Source organism: Fukomys damarensis, unplaced genomic scaffold, assembly GCF_012274545.1.
Source record: "Fukomys damarensis isolate Sample0158 unplaced genomic scaffold, DMR_v1.0_HiC HiC_scaffold_37, whole genome shotgun sequence".
NCBI lineage: Eukaryota > Metazoa > Chordata > Mammalia > Rodentia > Bathyergidae > Fukomys > Fukomys damarensis.
In genome coordinates, this window is record NW_022900949.1 from 5164606 (window position 1) to 5185236 (window position 20631).

Genomic DNA, 20631 nt, shown 5'->3' on the forward strand with positions numbered 1-20631 from the left:
CCAGGGAGGGGGACCACCTTGTGTTTCTATTGCATTCTCTGCAGGATGGAGGTATGATGTACTCAGGTAGACCTAGCAGCCCTCAGCCAAGTGAATGGAAAATATGCCTTACAAGTGTGTCTGTATGAATGTGTATATAAATAAGTGTAAATATTGGGGGTTTTTTTGTGGGGGAGACAGGGCCTCTATAGTTCAGGATGGCCTTGAACTCACTATGGAGATTGGGCTGGCCTTAAACTCAAAGTGATCCTCCTGCCTCAGCTTCCTCAACGCTGAGATTACAGGAGTGTGGCACCACACCCAACCATATATACATATTTCTTTTAAAGAAGATTTACAAAACATGTTCTTATTTTGAGGTTTAGCAGTAGGTGCCCGCAGTAAGTGCTGCTGCAGCTTTTATTTAGTATGGGGACTGCAGAGCAACCAGCCCTGGCCTCCAAAGTGGCTCAGAAAAGACCCAAAAAGCAGTGGCCATTGTCCTCTTGCGAGGAGCTTCTTCATTGTTCCACATGGAGACTGTGCCTTGTGAAGAATACGTAGGAACACCCTGACTATCGCTTGCTTTATTTTTCTCGGCACTTCATTAACAAGGGTTGACAAACAAGACTTTCTCCTGGCCCCAGTCCACTGGAGATCAACATGATTTTCCTTCCCATCTTAACCCTCCCTCTGTCCTGCCTGAGGAGGAGGGCAGCAGACCAGGCAGAGGATAGAAGAGGAGGCAACCATCCAGGGAATCACAAAGCCACACTTGTGAAACATCCGCACTGCCATTCTAGAGCTTTTATTTCTTTTTTTATTGAGTTTATTGGTACAATCTAGGTCTACAGTGCAGCTAACATTCATTAATAGAGCTTTTATTTCTGATGTGTTCATTGTACAGCTGTTTGAAATGTTTAATAAGCTCTATAATTTTTTTAAACTCCTCATCTTATTGTTTCCATTTTTCACTGTGCCAAAATACATATAGATAAACCTACCACTTTAAAATAAAGTCTGGTACCGCTAAATCCAGTGCTATTTTTGTGTGACCATCACTCTCGTCCATCTACAAAGAATTCCACAACTTCCCAAATGAATTTTGCACTGCAACTAAAAACATAAATTTCACCATTCCCCAAATCAGCCCCAAGTCTTCTATGAACATTATATAAAATCAAGGATATCAAACTTCTCAGATAATCAAGCAGGCAATATTTAAATTGAGTTTTATGTGTTCAGTTCAGCTACATTCCAAATACATCTGAAACATCCAGGGATTAGATTTGCCAAGTGTGCAGCCTCCTCAAGGTGCTGCTGATCTCCCTGTTCCTCAGGCTGTAGATAAAGGGATTGAGCATCGGAGTGACAACAGTGTACATTAGTGAGGCCACCATGCCCTTCCTGGGAGAATACGACACAGCTGAACCAAGGTACACTCCAATGCTGGTTCCATAAAATAAGCAAACAACTAACACATGAGAACTACAGGTAGAAAAGGCCTTGTACCTCCCAACTGATGAAGAGATTTTGAGAATCGAGGAAACAATTTTATAGTAAGAGAAAAGGATCAACGACATGGGAATAATGCCAAATATGGCCCCAACAAAATATGTGACCATGGTTTTGAATAAGGTATCAGAACATGAAAGGTTAAAGACTTGAGAAGGATGACAGAAGAAATTAGCAATTTCCACATCTTTGAAACAGGTAAATTTCAAAGCAACTAAATCATGCAGCTGGGAGTCCAAAAGGCTGACAAAGACAGAAATAAAAATTAGTAAGACACAGAGGCGAGGGTTCATAATGGCTGCATAGTGCAGGGGGTGGCAGATGGCCACAAACCGGTCATAGGCCATCACAGTCAGAAGCATGTCATCCATACTTGCAAAAAGGAGAAAAAAAGACATTTGGGTGAGGCAGCCCTCATAGGAGATGACTCTGCTGTGAGTTATAATGTCTGCAGTCATCTTTGGAACTGTAGTAGAGGTGAAACAGATGTCCACAAAGGACAGGTTGGAGAGAAAAAAGTACATGGGGGTGTGGAGGTGGGAGTCAGAGGTGACGGCCAGGATGATGAGCAGGTTCCCGAGCACTGTGACCAGGTACATGGACAGGAACAGTCCAAAGAGGATGGACTGCAGGTCTGGGTCCTCCGAGAAGCCCAGGAGTTGGAATTCTGAGATGTATGTTAGATTATGTGTTTCCATAGTGCTTGAACACCTTTTCAAAAAATTTATTGAAAACATGAAATGAATAAACAGTGCAGAAGACTCTCTATGTGTTAGAAATCAAGCATCCCCGTGCAAAATATTGCTACATGAAGTCTTTAAAAATATCAACTCATTGTGATAAACCCAATCCTCATAGGCTCTTTCATTATTAAGGTGCTTGTTCCTCATGTCCTTCTGTGAACTCCTAATTTATAGACACTGTAGGGGCAAAGTTAGAACTTTCAAGTTCGAGTTCAGAACTCTATAACTGCAGAAATATGCAGCCAACTATTTTCAAAAAACTAATATATGACTCTATTGAAAGAAAATTAACAAGGATTTCATATAACTTATTCTCAGAAAATGTTACAAAACGTTACAAATTCCTTCACTTATGGTATCTATAATTAGTGAAATATCTAGAACTGCATTACATGAACACTCAATTAGTTAACTATTCATAGTCAAAATATGCAGTGTTGAGTCAGTTATCTCCCAGGAATTTTTCATCATTTGGGGATTTTTCTTATTTCCATCTTTCAAAGACATAAGGGCTCATACAGCTTTTGTTGTGTGTAAATTATTTAGTGTGGAATTCCTGTATGTGTCTAAAATTTGTTTAAATTTATATAAAGCAAGTAAAAGTACATGTACATAATCTGATGTCACAATAACAAGGAATATGGCCTTTGTGCATACTGTAGTTGGTGAAGGTTACAAATAATAAAGGATAAGCAGGACTGGCATTTTGCACTCTAAATTTTATACAGGTTTATTTTAATCATGCCATACAATATTGCTAAAATATCACTGTGTAAGACAGCCATTTGCTGTTTTTTATTTGACTCTATTTTTTGAGTAGCATGCACCATTGTTTTTATGATACTAAACCCTCTATGTCCAGCGGAAAGCATGAGGAAACAGGGAAGTCCCAGGAACCTGGCTGATTTCAAGCCTTGTTAATTCTAATTGACATATTTTACACATCTGTATTTCCTAGAATATGAGTAGCATTTCTGTCATTTTAGCTACTGAAATTCAAACACTTTGTTTGAATCTATAATTTATTTGAGATAAATGCAAAGTAGAAGCACATGAAATAATGTTAACACACCTGAAAACTCATTTATTAAAAAGTACATAAAATGGTGTAAACACACCTGCAAATAATGAAATTCCTCCTCTTCTGTAAAATGAATTTAACAATTACCTAAGTTAGATGATTGCTCTGTAAAAAATAATTTACATCACTAGAGATTGATATCTGCTTATATAGATAGATGGGAAGATATGTTTAAATATTCAGACAGTCTAGACTCAGATGAATAAATTTAATCATAGTACCACTATTTTGAGGTTTTTGGTTCCTTCCTTACATCAGAGTTGAGAACCACTCTCTTAAAATACATCTTTGCATCCACAAAATGCTTCATTAATATTAACTTACCACATATTAGCCTAAAAATATTTAAGAACAACTGCATCACACGTAATATTTTTAGGGCCTGAATCACGCCCTATGAAATTTGAATTTTGGGCTTTTCTAATTCCATTCTTTTGGTAACCTGTCCTCAAAGGAATCTGCTGTAAATTTCATGCATCAATTTTCCTGTTAAATTTTTCCTATGATAATTGCTTTATCCATCCACAGTTTTCTTAAAACTAACTTTAAAAGTACCTAAAACTTAAGTTAGTTGTACGCAACACAACTTATTTTCCCTGAGAGTGGCCTCATACACAAGGGGGCTCATACACAAGGGGGCTCATACACAAGTGGCTTTATTTTTCCATTAACTAATGCAAACCACGACACAAAGACCTTTTATTTAACATCTAAGTATATTATTATGACAGTCTTCAAAATTATTGTGCCTCTCTACTTGTTATGCAACTGAAAACCTATGGAAAATATATGGAAAATATATTGGTGTGAGATACTTCTTTGATTTCTAATAAATAATATGTGTAAAATTTTACATATTCCCCCTATCAAAAGTCAGTCATGACCACTTACATGCTTTTATACTTGAGAAAGCTCTTCAATATGCCCTTACTGTCTGTTCAGTTATGATCTCTTTACAATAAGACTCAAAGAAATTTCACCTCAGTGGGAGAAGCAGTTATATTTTGCTCCAGTGGAGGGGACTGTTTCTTGGGAAGGGTCGTGGAAAATGAACATTAATCCTTTGTCACTGACCTGCTACTGTATGCAGATGTGTGCAAATCTCTCTTCTTCTCTGTCCTCCTACTGCTTGGTGAAAATAAAGAGAATAACATTCATCTCTACATGTGTGGCAACTGGAAGAAGCTTGGAACTTAAGTACATAGTCATTGTGAATTTTTATTTTTAAAAAGAAGAATTCTATTCTGTGAGTGGAGATTACTGAAAAACGTAGTAAACTGTATTCAAATGGCCCTGGAGCCCAGAGTGATATGAAGCTCTAGATCTCATCTAAGCCAGAATCATACATTCACCTGCTTGCTACTATTTGTTTTTTAACTCATGAAGCTCTTTCCCATGTTTTTGAGTAACAGATGTATCCATTATACAATAAATGGATTATAGGGCCCATGTGTCAAAGATGCAGACACAAACCAAAGCTATTTTATCTTATTGCATCATCTCTGGGATGTCCCAGAAAGGAAGGGATGGGCAGATAGGAGCTCACCAAGCTTGTTTACATCACTGTGAGCAAACATTTATTGTGACTCAAGGAGGAGTTCACTCAGTGTTTAGAAGAGGCTTTTATTTCAGTGTTGAACATGGTGTGGGCTCTGGGAAGTCAGATGTAAAAGACAGCAAATTACTCTTCTCCAAATACAGTCATACAATTGTAATGACGCAAATAAAGTGATCTGCTACAGAAATAAAAAAAAAAAGAGCAATTTCAAGCCACAGGACATAATGGGTATGAAGATTATCCTTATCATTCATAGTAACAAAAACTAAACTTTATTTTGCTGATGTTAGACATATTTATCCCATATGGAGCGATATATTTATATTTTTTCCTTAGTGACATTGTTGCAATTAGACATTAACATTAAATAAAATTCTGCCTCGGATATATTAACAATCTGCCCTGCACTAAGAAATTTACATGGGGATAAAGGATTTAATATTAAATCGATCAATGCTGCCCAATGTATTAAAAATATTCATTGTTTCCCAACTCACAGAAACATTTAAGTAGAGACTCAGAGGTCTTACCCACACTGAATTTGAGGTACATTTTAGCTCTCTCGTTTAAGTGGAAATGAAATCAAGACTTAACAGAGGCCCATTTGAGACTGGGTGAAATAACTGTATTCATGGACAACAGTGTGAGAAGCTGCAGGAATATCTTGCCCTGGTGGCAGGTGAGAAATCTGTGCTGAATTATGACGTACACGGCTCTGTGATCTGTATCAGTGATCCGCAACTGCTTTTCCTGTGTTGGATACAACTGCTGCCTCCCACTGCTCTGCTCTCAGACCTAGCAGGAACCTACAAAGAAGGTCATGATGAACGGGGTGTGTCTTCCTGGAATGACAGGGAAGGACAGGGCTGCTTGGGTCATTAAGGGGAAAACCTGCCAGGATTAATTGTCCTTTGATGCTCTGTGTCTGTAATCTGACAGCCCTATTCAATGATGGCTTAACATTTTTCTACCTAACAGCCCACTGCAGATTTCCTTAAAATAGCAGGCTCTTCTATTCACTATTGGGAATAACAATATAAGCACTTATCATTATAGGAAAACAAAATCAATGAAATGAAACAGGCACAATAGAACTTATTGCTCAGTGCCTGGAGTACAGGAAGCCCTCAGAAATAGTTCCTGATGCTGTGCTCACTGTCCTTCTCCTCTACATCCTTCCCGTCACCTTCACCATCCTTTGTAATGCTTAGGAGACACTGCAGAATACATTTTCTACTGCTATTAGTGAGACACCAATGGGAAATAGAAATAAGGTGTATAGAAGCAGATTTTGAAATAGTAATGTTTTCCCACTAAAATAAAAACATACGATTTCCATTCCTCAGAACAAATATTTTTCATAATTGCACCTTCCAACCTGGCTACTCCAACTGTAACATTTGCCCTTGTGGTGAGGCAACCATACTTAAAGGATGCTTTCTATGTGCACAGGCCCCTTTGCACTTACTGGGTGATACTGTTTTTCTGCTGGGCCACAGTCAAGGGAAGCAGATCCAAAGGCCCTCTTTTGACTGATTTTTGTTGAAGACTCAGACTTTGTCCTCTGGATCAAAATTAATGCAAAGTCAGGTAGAAGCTTGCTGCCGTGGACAACCATGGGGCCTGGGACACAGGTGTGAAGATCACTGGGCTGGAGTCATCAAGCTGAAGGGGTGGTGTGCAGTCTGAATATTGACTACTATATGACTTTGGAAGTTCAATGCACAGAGCTCATAATTAGCCAAATTGGTCCATGCCACTCCAGTCTCTAAGGATTTCCTAACATTAATGGAAGAAAGAAACAAAAGGAAAATAATTGTTCCCACACACACACAACAAAAAGCTTACATTTACATCTGTGTTACTACACATTTCAATTGACTTAACTACACCCACCTTGTTTTGAAACACCAGCATCACAGAACTTTGGATCTTTTCATTTTCAACACTGAAAATGTATACTCAATTTTAAAATCTGTTTATCTGACGAGCATTGCAGTATGAAACATTATCTGAAATTAAAGCCTTGAAAGTACAATACTATTATGACCAATGAGGCTGCAATTACATGTGTGCCTCTTAGTTTGCTTTCTTTTTTCAACAGCACTCAGCTGGATGTCACAGATCCTGAGATTACACTGTGCTATTGTGAGTTCTTCCCAGGCTGCTTATAATGACCCCAGTCTTGATGATGTAGATATAGGGATTCAGCTATAGGGATATAGGGAGACTATATAATATATAGGGATATATTCAGATATAGGGAGACTACCGTGTCCACCACTGAGCCTTCTGCATTGTTTCTGGGTAAACTTGATCTAGCTGAGTCAACATAAAATAAGCAAGCATTTGACAGTTATGACCCATTAGTAAGGAAGGACTAATTAATACTTGTCAATTTGGTGATGGCATTTGGGGTTTTTTGTTTTTTTTTTTTTTGAGACACTATGTTGTTGAGACTAACCTGGAACTCACCATGTCTCCCAAACTGGTCTCAAACTCACAGTGACCCTCCTGCCTCAGCATCCCACCCCAAGTGCTGGGACTACAGGTGTGTGCCACCACATGTGATGATGATAGCATTTTTAGAGTGAAGATATAGTTTTACAGCAAGATGAAATAATCTATAAGATTGGAGAGAAAGAACATGATTTCCAGAATATAGTTCACTATGCTACTGGGGAAATTGTCAAAAAAAACAATATTAATGAGGTGGGCTGGACTCTGTAAAAAACTGAGAGTTTTCCAATCTTTTGAAGAAGGTAAAACATATGACAAGAAAACTATGTAAAGGGGATTTTAAATGGACAAGGAAATGTAAAATGAACAATTAAAGAGCCACCAAACCAGGATTTGTGATGGTTGAGTAAATAAGCACAGCTTGAAACACACAACTCCCTTGCCACAACAAGACTCCTGGAGCTCAGCCCCCTTATAGATGCTATAAGACAAAGCATTTCAATTTTTGAACTAAGATCACTAGTCAAATACCAGAAAGTATTTCAAAGCACTGGTTGACAGCCACAGTATAGTGAGGACCACCTTGAACTTTATTAATATATAGATTTAAAGGCATCAAGTAAAAATATCAATAACAATTACACAGAGAAAACAATTTAAAAACTTATACAGACTATGAAGAGACTCAGAATAGCTAAAGCAATGCTGAACAACAAAAGCAAAGCAGGAGGCAACACAGTCCTGGACTTAAAGTCATGCTACACAGGTGTAGTAATAAATACAGCATGGTATTGATACAAAAACAGACCATGGGCATCAGTGGAACAGGATAGAAAATACAGAAACAATCCCAGGCACATTCAGCTGTCCAGTATTTGAGAAAAGAGAAAAAAATGCCTTGGAGAACACAGAAACTCTTCAAGAACTGGTGCAGGGTGCATTATTTAACCACATGTACAAGAATATTCTACCTGATTCCACACTGTGTATAAAATAAAAGTGGATCAAAGACCTAGGTACAAAAACAAAAGCATTCAATCTTTGGATTATAAAATGAGTAAAATGGCCCAGTACCTTCATGGGAGAACACCAGTGAGACCAGCTGCACAGGGAGCTCGCCAGCACCCCAGGGCCTTCATTGGAGCAAACCAGTGAGGACCACCCAGCCGTGCTTGCAGCATGTCCCCACCCCCCACTCTCAGGCCTCCTGGGTGTGCCACAGCTGGATCCACTCTGTGGAGACACAGGTGGTCATAAAGGCCGTTTTACTGAGCTCCAAAAGCTAGAACGGAAGTGAACAACTGCAATAAAGGCACATCAGACCCCTGTAGCTGGTAAGTTGGAGGGATCACCACCTTCCATCAGAATGTGGAGTATCTTCAGGGGAAGGGCAGCTGGAACCTGTAGGAGAACCTTGTAGAACTCGATGCTGCAGGAGGTCAGGGAGCTCAACTTAGGCCTTGCAGGCCAAATTCAGCCTGAATCTCAGGGGTCTGTCATCAGCTAGCTGAGACTACTTGACTTAGTCCAGCATATCACTGCTCACAGTGTCTATTGTGACAGCAGAGATATACCATGAAAGAGGCTCTTGAATTTTTTTTCTTTCTTTTCTCATATTTTTAATTTTTAATTTCCAGTTTTAAAATTTATTCTTCCCATTCTGCAAATTCTTCCTTTTTGCTTTCTTCTTTTACCTGCTCATTCTCTTACTCTCTCGAGTTATTCTTCATCTCCCAATTTGTTCCTCTTCCTGCCCAAATTTGGATTTCTATTCTTTTTCTTTTCTTCTCTCTTTTCCCTTCACTCAAGGGTCATTGGTTTCAAAGGAAAGTGAGTATAATTTATGGATTCCCTGTTACGGTTAAGCTGTTCTATTCTTGTCTTGGTTATTGCACTCTGTCTTTCCCAATTGTCTTCAACAGTTTCATAGAGTTTGCATGACCATCCTGTGTCCTCTGGATTCACTATAATCCTTCTCCTATTATTCTGCCTATCTATTCTTCTCCTCCCAACCCCTTCAAAGTCCCCATCCTGAAGGGTAAAGTTGCTATATTGAAGTTTATTCACTATAAACATATTTGGGGCTGCTAAAGGGTTGTGATTGATTTAATGAGTTGTCCTTTCTGATATTATGAAAATGAGAGTGTCTATGAGTCATTAAAGACTCAAAACCTAAAGAGCAGCTATATCAGGAGATCAAAGTACTAACCTAGAAATTAAATCAAGGGGGGAGCCCAACAACAAAAATAAAAAAGAGAAAACACTTAAGCAAGGCACAAACACAGACTTCCAGTTCACCAACAGCAAATTCTAGGGGAAATAGGTGAAAAAGTCTGACAACCAACCACGAGGACACCCTAAACTCATAGCACAGGAAGTAAAAGAAAAAACAGATCAATCAGGCTCTAGAAAAATTCAAAATGGAAATAATTTCCCAGAGATGGTAAGCAGAATAAAATACAAGACTATAGATTCAAGAACAGAACCAAATAAAATAATAGATAAGCCCAGGACCACGATGGAAGCCATGAATGCCCAGTGTGGGAAAGAAGTAGCACCCATGAATGCCCAAAATACTAAAGAAATGGAATCCATGAAATAGAGTCAAACTGATATTCAGATTAAAAACTCTACTGAAAGTATTGGCAGCAGAATGAGCCAAACTGAAGACAGAATATCATATATAGAAGACAGAATGGTGGTCAGAATATACATACTTTTCAGGTGCAAGTGGTTATTCTCCAAAACAGAGCACATACTAGCTCATAGAACAGGTTTAAATAAGTTCAAAGGAATTGAAATTATCCCATGTATATTATCAGACCATAGTGCAATTAAACTGGAGATCAATGCAATCTGATGTTCTACATCTGAAATTCTGTCTTCACATTGGCTCATTCTGCCAGTGGAACTTTCAATGGAGTTTTTTTTTCAGCTTTAATTGAGTTTATTGGTACATTTTAGGGATACAGTGCAGTTACATTCATTGTTGGGATCTTGTATCTCTACATGACAAGTCTTGATTCTCATTTTTTCCCCTTACCTCTGCCCTCCCTTCACCCACTTCAATGGAGTTTTTAATCTCCTACAAACCTGTTTGCATCTTTTTTATGGATTCCATTTGTTTCTCATGTTGAGATTCCATATTTCTCAGCTTCTCTATTTTTTTTTACCTGTGTCCACTCTAGTGTTTTTTAATCATGACTTGTACAATGGGCACAATCTGTGCTGTTATCTGAGAAATTATTTTTATTTCAAATTTTCTGCTTCAGCTTTTAATGCCAGTTCAGGAAGTCCAGGTGGTTGAGTGCCATATTTTTCCATCTTTTAAGCCTTTCTGTGATTCATATATATCTATTTCTTACATTGTAACTGATATGAATTACTACCTAATAGGAACATTATTTAACTTGAGTTTATTTTTATGACAATCCTTTCAAAATTCTCTATTTCACGTAAGTCCTGCTCATTACATAATATGTGGGTGAAGGCTCATTCTTTGAGTTCTCACAATCAATGCATGGGTAATATTACTATAAACCACCTATATTTATTTCCAAATAAAAGCCAGTTATTCTCTTGTATATTGCCTTCTTAACATGTATGATCCAAATATCATTGAGATCCACATAGTAATAAATCCTCCAAGATAACTAAACAAGGCATTTTATATTGCATCGGTACTAGCTACTTTTGACTCAATTAAGAAATAATGCCTTGGGATGGAAGTCAGGAAATGAACACTTCAGTCCTGTATTTTGAGCTCCTATAGTATATAAACTGTGTGGGAATTTCTCAATCTCTCTATACAATACTGCCTAATGGAAGCAGAGAGTATAGCGCTCATCACCAGACAATGTGTGACAGTAAGTAATTTTGGAATCTAAAACATATTGCACTGTCTCATTGTTTTTAAATTAAGAATTTAGTCATTTAGGAAATAATAATTCTCCTGATGAATAAAATTACCAAATTTTTCTAGAACCTTACAATGACATGAAGGTCTAAGATTCTCTCACCCCAAACAATCAGTTTTGCTACCCTTCTCTCTTTATACTTCTTTTACTTCTTTTATGATAATGAAAATCTCCCCATGGTCTTTGGAAGGTTTAAATTTATAATGCTCTTGGTAGTACTACTTTTCCCATGTGTCCAAGAGCTAGAAACCAAAGTTGTTTTATTCCTCTCTAGTCTATGAGACATTCCTGAAAACACCAAGCTTTTGAAGTTGCAATGATAGCCAAAATTTGGGAAGAGAGGAAGGAGCCATGCAGCATTTAATGCAAATTTTTACTTTTGATGCCTTCTCTGAAACAAACACACTGTAAGCTCTGGGGAATCAGACCGAAACCCACTGCCTTTTCAAATACAGAGAAAACACATACATAATGGCAAAATTAAAATACAACATTTACAGAAATAGGAAAATAATAACTTCAGTTTATAAGATATTTTAATTGAAGATAGATTAACCTACTTGTTAATGATAACTATCTAACTTATATTTGGCCCAATTTTATACTTTTGTCACATATTAACTTCATAGAGAGAAACTTCTGCTTGTTTAATTGGTATTCGATGCTGCTGTCTAGACTAGAAACCAACTTAGATGACGATGCTGAGCCCTACAGAGTGTAAGAAGCGGTCCTAAGTTAACTTGTAAATGGAGCTGACAGCAGTGAAAAATAAACTGACAATCTCTAGGTTAAGATGCACTAATGTTTTCCATGGTTTTCCAGCCATCAAAAAAGTTTAAATACAGGTACAGAGGTTATGACATCAGATGCAGTTTTCAACTTGTTGCAGTGTCCTGAGTAAGAAGGAAATAAAAATCTGACTTTAAGTACCCTGTTCCAATTGAGTGGGATTTTTTTTATTATTGCACAGAGAGCAGAGAGGACAATGTGAAACAGGAAAAAAGAATTCTGTGATAAATTATCATGGGTTTCCTTTTTGTCGTTCCATACTTGTGACCTCAGCCATTCTTTCTATGATTGACATATCAGGTTCCATGTGCAGTTTATCCTATGAGCTACCAGGAGCCCTAAAGAGGAATACACAGTAAGAAAAGGGTTTCTCCTGGAGTGGCAGGGAAGTGAGGTGGGTTATTGAGTTGTCAAGGGGACAAACTGACAGGATTCTCCTACCCCGGTTCCCTGTATGTCTAATCAGATGGCTCCATTCAACTATGGCTTCAGTGTGCCAAGCTCAACACCAGCACACGTTGGATAAAAATGTCATGCTCATTTCTTTTCCATAAAACAAAATAATGTGGCATTTAGAATCTGTGGAAGACTATGCAGATGAATTGAAACAGTCTCCATAGAACACTTGGCACTCATAAATGTATCAATAATAATCAATGAGTGATCATTTTCATGCTCGTTTTCAGGCTCATCCTCAATGTCTCCTTCATAAACCATTTGAAATGCTCAGGAAATATTTTGGAGAAACCCATTTTCTATTGTCTGCATGGGTTGTCTTTGAAAAAAATAACTGATGTGGGAGGAAATTAGAACCTTGAATGTGGTTTCTAGAATGCCCACCACAAACATACAGGTCAATTCTACAGCCCTCATGGCTAAAATTTTGCACATACGTGTTCTCCCATTGGCTAACCAGAACTGAACTGTTGTCCTGATGATGTGTTGTCACTCAATGCGCCTAGTAGTCCTTCCTCATCTTTCATGTCTTTCGCCATTTAGTGTTTTGTGCTACTTCATTGCAGGGTCATGACGAGATGGAAAATCCAGTGTGCTTTTTCTCTGTTTTTCCCAATGAAACCCCATGCTCTGTCCTCAGAATAGACTTGCATGCAGTCTCATACAGGAGCTTTCAGGCACAAACAACCATAGGAGGAAATGACACGGGTATGGTGTCTGCAGGACTGGAGACTTCTGGAGCACAGACTGAATACTATTATATTACCTTGCAGACTCAATGCACAGAGCTCATAATGAACCAAATTTTTCCATCACAAACTACAAGTACTTTCTAATACTAATGGGAGAGGAATGGAAAATAAATCTCCACTAAATTTGGGGATTCTTCCTATAACCAGAAGGAAGCTTAATTATATATTCATTTTTGCTTGTTTCTTTCTTTCTTTTCAAGATTTATTTGGGGGTTTTTTGTTTCCATTTCTATTGTGGTAAATTTTTTAATTAAAAAACTGACAATATTCACCACTTTCAAGGGCAGATCTCAGTGGCATTAATTATATGTACACTACAGTACATGAACCCCCAAATCCACTTACAGAAATTGTTCTTCACAAACTAAAACTTTGTACTCACTAAAAGTCCAATACTTCCCATGCTCAAATACTGACTACCACTATTTTTCTATGATAAATATGTGATGAATATTTAAAATTATCTAATACAAAAACAATATTATCACAGAAGCAGTATGTACAGGTATAAATGTTTAATTTTGCTATCTTGTTTACTCTATATTTATACTGCATGCCTGAGGTCCTAAGATTAAAATTTTCTACTGTGAATCCTTCTCAAGCTACTTTTAATGTCCCTGTTCCTCAGGCTGTAGATAAATGGATTCAGCATTGGGGTAACCAATGTGTAAATGACTGAGGCCACCAAACAATTTGTGGGAGATTGAGATACAGCTGAACTGAAGTACACACCAATGGTTGTTCCATAAAATAAGCAAACAACTGACAGGTGAGACCCACAGGTGGAGAAGGCTTTACACTTCCCTCCTGGTGATGGGATTCTCAGAATGGAAGAAATAATTTTACAGTAAGATAAAAATATCCCTGAGATGGGAAAAAATCCAAATAACACACCAGCAATACACTTTAAAATGTTACTGGAGAAGTTGTCAGAACAGCCAAGATCAAGGAGTTGAGCAGGGCTATAGAAGAAATTGGAAATGACCACATCCTTGAAGTAGGTAAATTGTAAGACAATCAAATTGTGGAGCTGGCAATCCAAGAGGCTGAACAAAAAAGACAGCACAATTAAGAAGCCACAATGGCGAGGATTCATAATGACCGGACACTGCAGGGGGTGACAGATGGCCACAAACCGGTCATAGGCCATCACAGTCAGAAGCATGTCATCCATACATATAAATATAATGAAAAGATACATCTGTGTCAGGCAGCCCACATAGGAAATGACCCTGCTGTCAGTTAGGATGTCCATAATCATCTTTGGAATCATGGTAGAGGTGAAACAGATGTCGGCCAAGGACAGGTTGGAGAGGAAGAAGTACATGGGGGTGTGGAGGTGGGAGTCAGAGCTGACGGCCAGGATGATGAGCAGGTTCCCGAGCACTGTGACCAGGTACATGGACAGGAACAGCCCAAAGAGGATGGGCTGCAGGTCTGGATCCTCTGAGAAGCCCAAGAGATGGAATTCGGAGATCAGTGTTTGATTTTCTGCTTTTGTATTGCTTGAACACCTTTAGAAGAAAAGTTGGATGAAAAGATGCACATAAATAAGTACACTATATTCTGTATGCATTTTGAATTCATGTATTCAAACATAAATTATTCACACTTGGAGTCCACCTTCAGTAATATTTCTCAATTGTGACAAAACCAATTCCCTTAGGAACTTTTTCCTTATGGGTCTTTGTGTTATTAATATCCTTCCATATCATGTATTTTAGAGACACCCAACAATGTTATAGCCAAAATTATTAGCAACTAAGAAGTCTGTGATCACGGCAAAATATAATCTCCTTTTTAATTAACAATGAAGAGTAAATAATAGCCTGTCCTCTTTCAGAAAAATATTCTAATGGAAATTAAGAAGCATTCAAATTTATGTTTATCTAAACAAGGTACAATATCCCTATATTTAGAATAGTTATAACAAGTACACAAAAATTAGGACCGCATCATCTGAACACTAAACTCATGTGAGGGTTCATTGATAAATATAGGTAAGTTATCACCTATTATCACCCAGAAATTTTTCATCATTCTTGGATTCCTGTTTTCTCTCTTTCATGCAAGTGCTCACTTAAAATGTTTGTCTTTTAAGATATATTTCATATATAATTTGTACCCTTGGACTTTGTGAAAATTTTATAAACTTTGTTTTCTTGAATGCACATAATCATATTGCTTACCACAAATATGGCATTAGTGTACACTGCACAAATTAAAGGTTAAAAAGTAAGGAAACATAGCTAGGCGAGGGGCACAAGCCTGTAATCCCAGCAGTCTGGGAGGTCGAGGCAGGAGGATTGAAAGTTTGAACCCAATTTCCAGAGTACGAAGGAAAGAAAGACTTCATGTTAAGTCTCCTTTTGAGATTGAGTGAGTTGATAGTAAAGTTTCAAAAAGATATGGACAGTCTGAAGTAGATAAAATAGTGGTCTATGCTGAATTTTCAGTTCCTGGTCTTTCTGCGACCACTGGCTATGAACATGGCCATTCTCCCTGTAGTTTAAACAGTAGTTGCCACACACTAAGATATGCAAGGACCCCCACATGCAAAGAGAAGTTCACAGTGAGAAAGGGAATTCTTCCAGGAATGACAGGCCTTACAGCTAAATTTTTGCACAACTCTACACTCCCATCCAGCTGCCCAAATTGCATGATGGCCTTGATGATGGGAAAGCAATGATCCTGATAGATGATCTCTCCTCCATCCATCATTTCTCTCAGCACTTACTGGTTTCCACTACTACTCTGCTGAGTGATAACAAAAGTCTTCAGATCCAGGGCCTTGGTGCTCAGTGAAGACACAGGCTTTGTCCTCATAGCAGACAAGAATGCAGGATCAGATAGGAGTCTCCTGATCCAGAATATTATGGAGTAAGACAGAAAGGTGTGGTTCCCACTGGACTGAAGGTTTGAAGACACAGAACATTGACTTTTATATGTCCTTAAGGGTTCAAAGCACAGCGATTGTAATCAGCCAAACTGGTCCATGTTTTGCTAGTCTCTAAGGACTTCCTTATATTAATGGCAGAAGAAAAAGGAAAAATGAAGTTCATCAAGTGTTTGGGGACACTTCATCAATTCAAGAGGAAGCACATCTATACTATTAATTTCTGTTGCTTGCTTTTGTAAACATCCACCAGCTTTATTTTTTGCATTAAGTTTATTGGTACATTCAAAGCAAATAATACAGTTACATTTATCATTGGGATCTTGTACCTTTATGTGATATATCTTGGTTCTTGCTCTTTCCCCATACCCCTGTCCTCCCTTCACCCCATTCACCCTTTCCTATTTACAAAGACTTTATTTCCATTTTTTCACATTTTTCCCTTATTTCCTTTCCCCTCCCCTTCCCACTTCCCCTTTAGCCATTTTCACACTCCCAATTATACCATTTGAACCTTATTTACACTTTTAATTTTTCACACCAGATAAATTATTTGGTATTTACTCCTGCGTCCCATTTATTTCACTTAAGAGTATAGCCTCCAAGTGCATCCATTTAGCTATAAATGTTTCTAGTTTCACATTCTTTATGGCTGAATAGTATTCCATTTTATAGAAAAACCATATCTTTATCCACTGGCATTTTATTTCTACTTTTATTATGACAAAATTTAACTCCAAAAACTTAGTGTTCACCATTATTAAGTTCAGAGCCCACTTGCACTAATTACACTCACACCATGGTACATCCATCACCATCCTCCATTTCCAAAAATTTTTCAGCTTCCCAAACTGAAAATATTTTGCCCATTAAAAAAACATTGCACAGCTCCAGTGAGCCTACCCAATTCCACACAAAGGAGCTGCATAGCCCAGCAGTGTGCAGGACCCTCTGGTGAGCCTGCCCACTTCCTCTCAGAGGAGCCGTGGAGCCCAGCCAAGCACGCACCTATGCAGGCATTCCCCCACCCCATGATAACCTCTGGCTGCTGGGCCACATGAACAACTGGATCCACACTGCAGAGAGGCAGAAGGGCCATTGATCTGAACTTGAGAGAATAGAGCAGAAGTAAACAAGAGAATGAAGGCCTCTCTCAGACTCCTAGATGAAAACTGAAACCCACTGGAAAAGTGAAGACAATCTCTGCAATAAAGGCACACCAGACAACCATGGCTGGTAAGTTGGGGGGATCACCACCTCCCATTGGAACCTGGAGATTCTTCAGGGGAAGGAGAGCTGAAACCTTCAGTGGAACCTTGCGGAGTATAACCCAGCAGGAGGTCAGAGATCTCAACTTGGGCCTTGCAGCCAGAAATCAGCCAGAACCTCAGGAGTTCGCTGCTGGCTTGCTGAGACTAACTGACTTAGATCTGCACACTCCTGCCCATGCTGTCTATTGTGTCAGCAGAGACATATGCTGAAGGAGGCCCTTTATTTTTCTTTTATCTTTTCAAAGTAACTTTTTCTCTTATTTTTAATTATTTTAAATTTTTTTACCTAAATTTTTCTTTTCTCTTCTCAAATTTTTTCCCTTTTTTCTCTTCTTTTCCATTTTTTCTTTCCTTTCCCTCTGTCTTTTGCTCCTTCTCACTCTCTCCCTCTCTCACGATGTTCTTCATTGCTTTCCCTTTTTGTTCCTCTTCCTGTCCTAAATTGCATTTCTTTTTTCCTTTTTCTCATTTTCCTTCTCTCAGTTGTCACTAGTTCTAAAAGAGAGTGAATACAATTTCCAGCCTCCCTATTGCTGTTAGGTTGTTCTGTTATTGTGTATGTTGTTTTCTTCTGTCTTCTCCTCCTCACCTCAACAGTGAAAAAGAGTTTGTGTGGCCTTCCTGTGCCTTCTGTCCTTACTTCTAACATTTCTATATCATACCTATCCATCCCACCCTCCCCAACTCCTTCCAACTCCCCATCCTAGAGAATAAAATTGCTATATTGAAGAGTTTATTCACTATAAATACAGTGTGGGCTGGTACTCTATTTTTATTTAACTCACATGGTTAAAAGTGGTAGATTAATAAATTCCACAAATAGCCATTTTCTAAACTGTGCTTGATGTTACAGTTGCTGCTGATTATATCACTTAGGCTATGGTACTGTGACTGATCTAATCAGTTGTCCTTCCTGGTATTATAGAAATTGGAGTAATTAAAAACCCAAGGGACAGGGGATTTAGCTCAGCATTTCGGTGGCCTGCCTTGCAAGCGCAAGGACCCAAGTTCGATCCCCAGTACCAAAATAAGTAAATAAATAAATAAATAAATAAATAAATAAATACAAACCCAAAACCTAAAGGCCAGCTATATCTGGAATATCAAAGTATTAACCCAGGAATTTAACCAAGGACAGTACCAGCAACAAAAATAGAAATGAGAAGACATTTAAGCAAGGCATAAATACAGACTTCCAGCTAACCAAAGGCATACTCTGGGAGAAACAAGGTGGAAAGGACTGATAGTCAAAGAATTGGACACCCTGAACTGATAGCACAGGAAGTAACAAAACTGATCGTTGAGGCTGTAGAAAAATGCAAAACAGAAATAATTTCTAAGATAATCAAAGAGATAGTGGGCAAGATGAAAGACATGTTTAGAGACTCTAGAACAGAAACTGACAAAAAAAAATAGATGAGCTAAGGACCATGATTGAAGCCATGAATGTGCAGCACAGGAAAGAAATGGAAACCATGAATGCCCAACATAGGAAAGAAATGGAATCCATGAAACATATTCAAACAGATATCCAGGAGATTAAAAATCTCTATAGAAAGCATTCACAGCAAAATGAGTTAATGTGAAAATAGAATATCAGATATAGAAGATAGAATTGTGATCAGTGACCATGAAAAAAGGGAACTCTTAAAGATGAGAAATCAATCCAACAGCTCCTAGATAATGCAAAGAAGAATAATTTAAGGCTGATTAGAATCCATGAAAAAGCATGAGAAAATACAAATGACATAAAAAATTGTTCACAGATTTAATGACAAAAAACTTCCCAAACAGAAAGAATTTGAAGTACAGTAAAATGGGGCATACAGAACTCCAATGAGCCATGATCAAAAACAAATCTACACCTAGATGTATAATAATCAAGATCCAGAAACACAACAAAAGAACAAATATTACAAGCACTCAGAGAAAAGAAACAAATCACATGCAAAGGAAAACCTATCAGAATCACATTAGAATTTTCAACATTAAACTCTCAAGTCAAGAAGAGCCTGGAGTGAGGTACTTCAGGCCCTGAAGTAAAACAACCTGCATCCTAGACTGATGTACCCTCCAAAACTATCTTTCAGAGTTAATGGGGAAGTAAGATACTTCCATGTCAAAGAACACATGAGAAACTACAGGAATACCAAATGAGCACTCCAAACAATTCTAAACAATATCCTGGAAAAAGACAATAAAGGTCACAACTTCATGAGGCCCAACCCAGAAAATACAGGAGGGAAGGCAAGAAATTAAAGGGGGAATCAAAAATAGTCAAAAAGAGGGCAGTAATGTAATAATGATAAGTCAATACATAATAGTTATGACCATCAATGTCAACAGCCTCAATTCACTAATCAAGAGAAACAGACTGGCAGAATGGCTTAAAAAGCAAAATCCAACAATATCTTGCATACAACAAACACGCCTGTGCAAAAAGAAGTCCATAGATGAGAGTGAAAGGATGGAAAACAGTTCTCCAAGAGACAGGAGCCCAGAAAAAAACAGGGGTACCTGTCTTCTTTGCAGACAAAGCAAATTTCAAGCCAAAACTGACTAAGAGAGACAAAGAAGGCCACTACATCCTTAAGGAGCCTCTCCTCTCTGGTAGAGCACTCATACTCCTCTGAGCCTAAAAGGGCTCACTGGCATAATAAAGATTTTTCTCCACCTCGTCAACTGACCATCAGATTCTCGAGTTTTCAAAGAATGAGAGCTGTGACCTGGAGCCACCACAATGAGCTGCAACACTTAGCAGTTCTTCAGAGCTGTACCACTTAGCTGTAACACTGACATGTAACACTTAGACACGCCTTTGAGATGTGGCACATAGCTGTGACTTTGAGCTATAACACTTGGCTAAAGCACAGAGCTGCTCTGCTCTGCTGTGCTGCAACACTGGCAGGACTTTCTGAGGTTGTTACAGTCCTTTGGTGACACATTACAGAAGTTGTCATGGCTACTCATGTACGTTCTATGAAGAGCATAGTTACTGAGTTAGCCCATTGTTGCTTAATAACACGGTTGAGTCATGGTGGTCAAATTATTTATTTTTTGTTAGTAATATATCTGACTGTGTAGAAATTCCCTTTCAGTGATGAGAAGATGTGTGATAATGTTCTTGGAGAAGTTTTCAGAAAAGGAAAGATTAAGCAAAATTATCAATATTGGAGCAAAAAGGAATTGGAAATTTTTACATCCTTAAAAAGTT

The 20631-nt window shown here is 38.1% G+C and overlaps 2 protein-coding genes across 2 annotated transcripts; both read right to left on the reverse strand.

Annotated features, from left to right (window-relative positions):
- Positions 1-1262: 1262 nt before the first annotated feature.
- Positions 1263-2231, reverse strand: LOC104869660 (olfactory receptor 7E24). Its single transcript, XM_010635009.2, has one exon. The coding sequence runs from the start codon at positions 2229-2231 to the stop codon at positions 1263-1265; it is 969 nt and encodes a 322-aa protein (XP_010633311.2).
- An 11590-nt stretch (positions 2232-13821) lies between these two features.
- LOC104869661 (putative gustatory receptor clone PTE01) lies at positions 13822-20161 on the reverse strand. The gene is given in 3 exon segments (XM_019209052.2): positions 13822-14677; positions 14679-14764; positions 20105-20161. Coding segments are annotated over 3 exon segments (945 nt in total). The 5' UTR covers positions 20108-20161.
- Positions 20162-20631: the final 470 nt, after the last annotated feature.

Coding starts and splice junctions, on each gene's coding strand:
- LOC104869660 (XM_010635009.2), bottom strand. CDS start 2,231: ATGTTTTCAATAAATTTTTTGAAAAGGTGTTCAAGCACTATGGAAACA.